General features: G+C 41.4%; 1 protein-coding gene across 2 annotated transcripts; it reads left to right on the top strand.

The window, feature by feature from the left end:
- The first annotated feature begins 1275 nt into the window (after nt 1–1275).
- Nucleotides 1276–10174, top strand: coro1a (coronin, actin binding protein, 1A). 2 transcript variants are annotated; one of them, XM_030407189.1, is made up of 11 exons: nt 1276–1428; nt 2626–2829; nt 4604–4726; nt 4853–4982; nt 6801–6982; nt 7834–7953; nt 8517–8621; nt 8712–8857; nt 9127–9184; nt 9284–9499; nt 9813–10174. In XM_030407189.1, exons 2-11 carry the CDS (start codon nt 2632–2634, stop codon nt 9903–9905), a joined length of 1371 nt encoding a protein of 456 aa, XP_030263049.1. In that variant the 5' UTR covers nt 1276–1428; nt 2626–2631; the 3' UTR covers nt 9906–10174. The 2 variants fall into 2 exon arrangements, with proteins under 2 accessions (XP_030263049.1, XP_030263050.1); XM_030407190.1 differs by lacking the exon at nt 1276–1428 and adding an exon at nt 2453–2503.
- Nucleotides 10175–10225: the final 51 nt, after the last annotated feature.

Below are 10225 nucleotides of genomic sequence, written 5' to 3'. Positions count from 1 at the left end.
AAAGTTATTAAATTGGGTTTAGTTTTAGAATCTGTGAGCATCAAAGTTAGCTGTACGCAGTGTTGATTCAGAGACAGGAAATAAATCAAATCGATAAGAGGCCTTCAAATACTTTAAAGCAATTGGAGCAGTTAAAGTTAGAATTAGATTTAGATATCTTTCTGCATAACAGAGGTGCAGTGAAGTGCATGTGTAATAAGGATCGATTGACCTGATAATGACAGAAAAATGTGTAATTACTCGACCTCACCACTTCATGGAGAAGATTAGAGCTCAAGTTTAAGATTTTAAAATAGTGCTTCAGAAGTTTAGTGTTGCTTGTCCATAAAGTTGAGGTACAGATTAAAAATAAACTAGGACTAGGCCAAGGACCAAAAGGCAATTTCCGAATTCCTGGATACGTCCTTTAATCTGGATCTTCACCAAAAGTTAATGAGGTCTATTCTGGGCTAACCTGGACACGTGTGAAAGCATATATTAGGGATAAATATTACTGTGATAAGAATATATGTTTACTTATACTCCTAATTCCTCCAAATGCACTGGATCCTACATTTCCCATAATGCAGTTATGTCTTTTATTAGGCCTTCCCTGACTGGTACATGTCTTGATGTCCCCAGTTTTGCAAAGCAGGGTTTCTGTTCTTACTATTAGACTCTACAAAGCTGACCCGACAGCCATCAGACCTCAAACAACAGTTCTGATTGTCTGATTAGGACTCATCGTGGCTTGTAAACTGATCAGAACCAAAACTGGGTTTAGTATCAGAAAAGGTGAGCATCAAAGTGTAATATTGGTAAGATCAGGGGGTAAGGAGATACATCCAAGGTTATAATCTCCCCAGGATCATAATTGTAATGCGCTCTTTCTTCAGTAGACCTTCAATGTGTAATCGCCAAGAATAACTGATGATTAAGCAGTTTTCCAGCTGCCGCATCATGTTGCAGTGAAGGCTGCAGAATTTTGTAGCTGCAACATCACTTTAGGGATGCACGTGAGATGCTTTAGAACTTCTGTGATGCCTTTTAACCCGCTCAGTGATCACTGCAAATTTCACAAAGCAGTGACTCTGATTATAAATTGACACCTGAGCAACAGTGGCGTGAATCCGCTGTCAATTTGTTGGCACCTGTGGCTCAAATAGAAATGAAATACATGTAAGTATGTATCATCTTGACATGTTTACATTGATATAATCTTACCAAAGATCTCATACAGTTTACGCCGTCTTCCTCTTCATGTCGTCTCTTGCAGATTTTGAACGCCGACACCTCCCACTTCCACCATCATTTGAAACTGTCACTTCCTCCATGTCGTTCTGTGATGTACTTTAACCTACCGACTCTTCTACGTCCTCATTCTGGTGGCAGGGTGGTTGTCGCACCGCTGAAACTCCTCGAGCTGAATCTCCCCCACACGACTACCAGGTAGGCCTCCAGCATCTGTCTGCAGTTCCTCCTACAGTTTGTCTAAACCCACAAGACGTCTCTCTGGGTATAATTTCATCTGTAACAGGTGCATTTATGGATAAATAACGGGTACGGATAATACAACGCCATTGATTTGAACTTAGCATCCTCTGATCCTCGTGTTCCACCTGGCTTGAGTTTACCCTGTTTCAAGTTAGTGAATTGCTTCCTACTTTGTACCGGGCGAATGTTTTCCATCACAACCAGAGAGAGACAGTGGTGGAGAGAGATTATTGACATGCATTTAGGCTCCTGATAAAATTACGGCTCACTCTGTAAAAGGTTATTAAATTAGGTGCAGAGCAGCCAGAGAGGTCTTGTGATGCACATGCAGCAAAACTGCTGTACGCTTTTGACTCTGAGGCTTAGGCGCGGCTGCAGATTTCAGGAAGTAAACTCTACAAATGGAGGTAAAGCAAAACATATTCAGTGTTTTTGATTGACGGTGCTGTTGCTGAGTGGTTGGAGCTGCTTTTGACTGAAATTCTACACAAGTTGAGGCTCTGTAGAAATCTCATTAGTCGTGAAACTTTGGTTCCTGCGTTGGTAAATGATTCATTTTCCTGTACTGTAACTTGCAGCTAGCAGATATATTCTCCAGTATGTATACCTGGTGGAAAATCAATGAGAGAACGAGTGAGCGACAGACAAATTTGGCAAGAGAGAAAGGTTGGTGGTTGCGTTCACTCTAAAAGGATGTGGTCTAACTGCTGCTTTGGGAGACTCTTCTACCTTTTTAGGTAAACAGCGTGTGCAGCTCAGCTGGTGACGAACAGCATCTACGTTCATACTGTTGTCTTTTTAATTGTCTCCAACAATCAACAGTTATTCAAACAGTGCACAGAATCCAAAATTATAGAAAGAGAAGGAGGCAGAGTTGCAGACAGTCTAGAGGAAGCAGTTGTGAAAGCTTTTGCTTCCTCTTTTTTTGGCTTTCCTCTGTCGTGTCTTTCAGCTGTTTCGTCAGCTTCGTGTCTGTCAGTTTATTTCCACATTGAATCTAAAAGCATAAATATAAAGGGAGCTGTTGCAGGTAAATCTTTACAACATGATTAGTCTGAATGCATTCTAATGGTGGCTCCAGACTAGAGACCGTTTCAGGCTTCATGCACGCATAAAGGTTTTTTCATTCTGGGACATATGCTTTCTTTCCAGTTCACCATGTCTAGGAAGGTTGTGAGGACCAGCAAGTTCCGTCACGTCTTTGGCCAGGGTGTGAAAGCTGACCAATGCTACGATGACATCCGAATCTCGCAGATGACATGGGACAGCAACTTCTGCTCCGTCAACCCCAAATTTGTGGCCATGATCGTGGACGCCAGTGGTGGAGGAGCCTTCATGGTGTTGCCCCTGAGCAAGGTTGGTGCTGCGTGGCTCTTTGCATCCGTCTGCCTCTCATTATACCATTTTTGGACATGTTGATGATTTCAAAAGCAAAGTTGGTGTGATATTTTTTCTTTGTTCAGCAACATGCTTGCAGTTTAAAAAAGTGAATACTTGCCAGCCACAATCACACGTTTAGCTGAATAAGGAAGTTTGATGCCGACTTTGAGCCTCTCTAACACGTCACTCGCTCTGCTGTTGAGAAGTTTTCACCATATTAGGAGTTTGTTGTCAGCTCAGTCAGGGCAGGATGTGGCCGAGGGCTTGGTTATTCTACAGTCACTTATGGAGCCTGTTTAGGTGGCTTGAACCTTTTCTCATTGGGTTTTATGTGCCTTAAAAGTGGAAAATTGCAAACCTTGTGACATTGTCCATGTTATTTTAAACATCTCAATGGAGCTCACCTGTATGTTCCCTCCGGCTTGTAAATTGAAAGTCTTGAAAGATCTTGGATCAGTTTCCTCAAAAAGAAAACATTAAAATTAAAATTCTATTTTATTTAGAAAAGTCTTAAACATTTTCTCCTACCTGCTGTAGGCAATAAAGTAGGTATATGATGTTTTAATATGTCATTCAAGTCGATCAAAATACTTTATATACCTACAAACTAAAGGTGGGATTGTTGCGACTGTGAATGATGGACACAGGAGACTGTTTAAGCCTTTTTTGTGAAGTTTCAGTCCGAGCTTTAGTCTCCACTATCACTACTGTTAGCTACAGCAGCTAGTAATGTTGAATTTGATGCCAGCTGCATGTTTCAAACAAGTCGGGACAGGATCAGCAAAAGACTGGGAAAGTTGTGTAATGCTCATAGAACACCTGTTTGGATCATCCCACAGGTAAACAGGTTCATTGGTAACAGGTGATGGTATCCTGACTGGGTATGAAAGAGGCATCATCAGCGTTCGAGGACGGGGCGAGGTTCCACCACTTTGTGAAACACACGATTGTATAAAGAATAATCCTACATGGGCTCAGGAACATGATGTAAACACGGTTTGTTTGCAAATGGTTGCATTCTTACATTTAACACACAATCCCAATGTTTTAAGCAATCAGGGTTGTTCTTCAGTCGTGAAGCAGGTGTTAATTTGCATTCTATGTGGTATTAAAATGGTCTTAAAGGCCCTTGAATTTAACTCGGTGAACCCTGCAGAGACCACATGATCCATGGTCTTAGCTCTGATGTAGTACAAAATTCTCAAGGGAACAAAAATTTGTCACGGGTCCAGTGAGCGTAAAATTGCGGAGAAGTGCACTGTGTGTAGACGTGGTAGCACTCATCTTGTTTTGAGATAAATAGTGGTGCTATTATGCAATCTTGCATAAGGACCAATAAACGCTTTGCCTGAGTTGATAAACTCCAGAAAGTCAGTGAGCTGTAAAACTTTTTCAAAAATGTTTATCCTGAATTTTTCAGTAGATCAGATAAGTCATAAGATGAATGATGCCCTGGGTCAGACATGATGTTTCGAGGGAGGGCAGACTAGATTGTGCCATGGGACTTCCTCTTCCGGCCCTGATTTCCTATCTAACCCAGTTACGAGACATTAAAGAGTAATTGGAGGCATAGCTGTGGTATTTATATCAGCTGACTATCATCGTCCACCTACCACCTGGACTAAATCATCATGTTTTTGACTCTATCATAGTCCCTTTGCTTCATTTGAGCTGTAGCTGTCTTGTTTGTTTCCACACTATGGATGAGTTGTGTGCTCATCACCTTTTCTTGATGTTACCCTCTCTACAGACGGGACGTATCGACATGTCCTACCCCACTGTGTGTGGCCACACCGGGCCAGTCCTGGACATCGAGTTTTGTCCTCACAACGACAATATCATCGCCAGTGGCTCTGAGGACTGCAGCGTCATGGTAGGCCTTTTACTAAATAAAGTTACAGCAAACATGGTGGAATAGTTCAGTCTGATCTTTCAAGCATTTACATGACATTGTACTGTGATGTGTGTGAATTCACTGAATTGTTTCCTTGCTAAATAGATCTGGGAGATCCCAGATGGCGGTCTGACCACATCACTCACAGATCCTGTTGTCAAGCTGGACGGTCACTCCAAACGTGTCGGCATCCTGAGCTGGCACCCCACCGCCCACAATGTGCTGATGAGCGCAGGTATGAGACACACCTGTGACTGGAGCTGCATGTACATGATCTGACCGAGAGTTTCTGTTCAGAAATGTAATTTGAATATTGGAGGAACCAGGGTGGTCTGAAAGTACAATACGGCACAGATGTATTGTCAGGATGTACTGAGACTCGCACCTTTGTTGAACAGGAAGCTCTTACAGCCCCCACCCTCTTTGCTTCACGCTCAAACCCTGATGCAGCTGCAGCGTGAAGTTGAAAGACATTGACCTTCCAAATATAGTTTGTCCTGGGTTCATGGGCTATTTTCATGTTCATGAATATTGTTGCCAGAGTTATGAAATATCTATATTTATAAAGCTAATATAATTGTATGAGGTTCTGTAGCCCGAGCGAAGATAGCAAACCTTTATTCGGCTAACAACTGCAGCGCCGACAGACTCTGCTTTTGAAAAAAAAAAAGCCCTAGAGAGTGTCGACTGTGTAACTACTTATCAGGGGGGAACCTAAACTGACACTGAACTTTTATTTGCATTGATTAATTGAATAAGATGATAGGAAGAAAATGAAGAAGGGCAACAACAACAAGACATAGTTTATTAATCCCCTTAGGTCAGATCAGGTCTGTAGTCTTCCTCGTCCACCACGGCGTCCTGAAGCTGCAGCTGCTTTACTTACTTAGCTGCTAAGAAATGGAGAAATGGGCTTGTTTTGCAGGGGGGGAGTGATTTGTAGAGTTTCCAAGGCTGCATCTGAAACCTCCTCATACTGACACTTAAGATTTAGAACAAGAATATAGCAGAAAACAACTATTTTCTATGTAAAGATTAGTGGAGTAGAGGCCTCCTGAGCAGAGAATGACGTCACACTTATATACAGGCTTCTCTGTTCTTTGTTTTGGTAGCCAGTGTGGCTGCACGTGTGTGTTTGCTCGTGTGAGTCAAATCCTCTTACTTGCCCAATGTACTTGTTGGTGACTTTATTCTTTTGTTTCTTTCCTTGTGTGTCTAGGCAACCCAATCCACTCACATGTTGTCAGAGTACGTTTCTGCAAACCACAGATATGTTGAAACTGTACATTTCTTTATGATGCAGCTTCACAGTTTTCACAGTATACTTACCGTCTGGTAGACACAAAAAACACCTGGTTAGAGATAGGAGAACACTGTGTTTAGCAGTCAGTTAACTGCCAACATTTTATGCCAGGCTGGAGGGGCCACTTTCTGTGTTTTACAACTCTTGCTGAGAACATGAAAGGAGGGGGAGGTGTGGCCATGTGTGTGTGTGTGGTCTCATACGCTGGTGCTACAGTGACATCTAGTGGCTGAAAATCTCATTTAATGAACCTTTAAGTTCACAGCATTTCCAAGCCTTTTTAAATCACTAAATCTGTCTGTGATGCTGGTGAACTTCTTATAGCCGAGAGCTCCTGGTACTGGGCTATATAGCTGAAAACGTCATGATGTAGAAGTCACCCAGCTCTAACTGCTGATAATAAATAGCACAAACTTTTGATTTATGGATGTTAAATCAACGGCTTGTAACTCTGTGATGAATCTTTATGTGTTGCATTCCTAATGTAAATGAGGTTGTTTGCATAGCAGAGATCATTCGGTGCATGATTCAGCTCTGTCAAGACTTGTCTGTGTATCCATGGCAGCTATCAGCGCTGTTGTTTATTCCAAAATATGCCACTTTGTGTGTATCTGAGGATTTTTCCCAAGAAGAAACACAGAGACTCTTTTTTTTTCTAATTTAGCAGATTTATGCTGTAGATTAATGAGCCACAGTTGAAACCTTTAAATCTCTCCCCATCACCACTTTTGTCTCATTGTGTCCGTGCAGCCTGTGATAACGTGGTGATCCTGTGGAATGTGGCTCGTGGGGAGGAGGTGGTGAGGATCGACACCGTACACACTGACCTCATCTACAGCGCCTGCTGGAACAGGGACGGCTCCAGGATTCTCACCGCCTGCAAGGACAAGTTTCTGCGGGTGCTGGACCCACGCAAGGGCACCGTCCTCTTGGTAGGTGTCCAGCTCTTACTGTCCTTTTCCCTAAAAACACTGTGCTGGTGTCAGAGTTAAAGTGACTTGACACAATGGCTATCAAAACATCACTGAAATCATGTTTCTCTGCAAACATTTGGCGTGTCATTTAAGTGACAGTGATGAGGACGGCAACTAGGGATTCGTTTCAAGACTGATTAATCTGCTGGTTATTTTGCTAGTTTATAAGTGAATTATTTGGTCCATAAAAGGTCAGAAAAATATTAAATAACCCCTCAAATCTCTTAAGCATGCAAGATGGTGTCCTTTTGTCTGACAGAGACATTCGGTTTAATTAATTGTAAAAGAGGCTGGAATCAGCTAAAACGAGATTTACTTTACAGATTACTTTTCTGTCAACTGACAAATTGATTGATAGACAAATTGTGTCTGCGCTGATAATGATGTGGTGTTTCTAATTTCCTTATTTTGAGCAAGTGTTTTCTCTAAGTATGTATAGGACAATACATCTGGGATATAATGCTTTTTTTGTTATTTCTAAGAGATTTGTTTGTCTTTCTGCATCTGTATCTACAGCAGTTTGGTTAAATTAAGCGGGAAAATCTACTTTATTATTAAATGATATATTCTTTATTTTTTATTATTATTATTATTAGCTCTATTACCTGATACTGATAAGAACAAGTATACAAAAGGACATTTTCATAATATTAAACCATTTTGGTATTTGAAATGTAAAATATAAAAACTCTACGTCCACACAGATGAATACATTTCTTTTTCTTTTCTTTGACATTTCTTTAAGCCATCTATATCAATATAACAAGTACACAGTGTCTGTAATGACTTCAACTCTGCTCCACCTACAGGAGAAGGAGAAGCCTCACGAGGGCTCCAGACCCATCAGGGCCGTCTTCGTGTCCGACGGGAAGATTCTCACCACCGGCTTCAGTCGCATGAGCGAGAGACAGGTGGCGCTGTGGGACCCGGTGAGTGTCAACAAACCTCCAGCAATATTATTTCTTAAATCCATGATAGCATTTCTCTACAAAATTAGATATTCATTACAATGTTAAATTTAAGTTGTTAAATTTAGCACTGGAGGACTCAGTTAATCTGCTTCATCGGGAGAGTGTGGGCGCGGGTTAGATCAGATGTGACTAACAGTGGCCTGGCAACATGAGCAACAATCCTGCCCACGTCAGAGCAGTGAGAAGAAACGTCTACAACAGTAGAAAACCTAGACATGAAAAATTATTTAAAAAAACGGTTTCATCATGGCCTTGAAATGAAAATCTTGACAGTGGCGCTCAACAAAATGTTAGTTATTTGTCACCAGGGAGTTCTTTGCTTTACTCACAAAACCGCTGTTACACAACGTCCAGCTTGCAGCACTGAGGGCGTTGTTGCTCTGAAATATCCCACATGAATCTCAATTAAATGAATCCGTGGCTTACCTGCAGTCTGCTGTAGAGGTCTCTCTATACAAACATGTCACACTGGATATAATCAAATGGTAACTCAGTGGACATATCTGAATCTCCTTTAACAGAAGAACTTCGGAGAGCCACTGACCCTGCAGGAACTGGACACCAGCAGCGGAGTCCTTCTGCCATTCTTTGACCCAGACACTGGAGTCGTCTACCTCTGTGGCAAGGTTAGATTCAGATGTTGTAATAACTTTTGTTCTGTTGTTTGTCTCGCCCACACAGACAAACACAGCTGACTTTCATATTTTGCCTCACAGGGGGACAGCAGTATCCGCTACTTTGAGATTACAGATGAAGCTCCTTATGTCCACTACCTGTCCATGTACAGCAGCAAGGAGAGCCAGAAGGGGATTGGTTCTATGCCCAAGAGAGGTCTGGAGGTCAACAAATGTGAAATCACTAGGTAGGAGCATTTATGTGTTTATAAAACAAGAAGTAGGTCAGTGTTGACATTGTGTATGGCAATGCTGTTGGTCAGTCCGTAAGTAGGTCCAGACTCTGAGATGAGTTGCCATGAAAGTTTGTACAGATACCCGTAATTAATCCTATGTACGATGGGCATCCTGACTTCCTGATTGATGCCTTCAACTGTTCTTTTAGTGAGATAATATTATTGTTTCTGGTTCTGCTAACTCAGGAACTTAAAATATAAATATATATTTATACTTTCAGGTTCTACAAACTTCATGAGAGGAAATGTGAGCCCATAGTCATGACGGTGCCACGCAAGGTACAGTATGCACTATATGTCATTTTATCAGTCAGAATTAGTTTGTGGGTCAAGGGTAATTTGTGCATTACTATCTTTAACTCACTCTTTCCTGCACAGTCTGACCTGTTCCAGGAGGATCTGTACCCAGACACCATCGGACCTGAGCCCTCAGTCGAAGCCGACGAGTGGTTTCAAGGAAAAGATGCCCCGCCTATTATGATCTCTCTAAAGGACGGGTTTGTAGCGACCACCAAAGCCAAGGAGTTCAAAGTTCACAAGAGTCTCCTGAAGACCACGACCGCCTCCGCTGGGAATCAACAGGACAGCAGCGGGGTGAGACGATTAAAGATTATTCTCATGTTACGTTTCGGGTTCAGACTGTTTCAGAAAAGTTGCAGTGGTGGAATGTAACTAAGTACATCTACTGAAATACTGTATGTAACTTGATCATAAGACTCACTTGAATTATTTCGATGTTATGCTTCAAAGAGAAATATTGTAGTTTTAATTCCACTACATTTGTTTTACAGTACTTACGAAGATTGACTTAATTTCAACTTGAATATAAAATATGTATCCACAATCTGCGTAATCAAATTCTTCATCACATCCCAACTCTGTCTCTCTTTGTCTCTCTGTCCTTCAGGAGGTCCAGTCCTTGAGAAAGGAGGTGAAAGACCTCAAAGCAGCGATAGAGGAGCTGACCAAGCGTGTGAGTGAGCTGGAGAGCAAGCATTAAACAAGAGAAGTTGGGTCAACAAGAAAAATAAGAATGAAAAAAAGACCAGAAGTCAAGAGAGAAAGAATGGAACGAATAAAGACTGTTGTAAATTCTGACTGTAGCGAGACAAAGGGAGGGATTTAAGACAACAGTTGATACAAATGAAACATCATTTTTCTTTGGCTTGAAGCTTGAATTTGTTTATTTGGTTTTGTCTGATCAATTTTAAAAGTCCCTATTTTAATATATGCTTTTAGTTTGAAATAAAGTCCTCTGTATTTTCAAAATATTGTTTTCACTTTTCTTTTCCAAACACATGAAACACACACCAAACACAC

The sequence above is a fragment of the Sparus aurata genome, chromosome 23 (assembly GCF_900880675.1).
Source record: "Sparus aurata chromosome 23, fSpaAur1.1, whole genome shotgun sequence".
Lineage (NCBI taxonomy): Eukaryota > Metazoa > Chordata > Actinopteri > Spariformes > Sparidae > Sparus > Sparus aurata.
The sequence above is the reverse complement of the archived record's forward strand: the minus strand, read 5'-3'. Positions and strand labels throughout refer to the sequence as shown.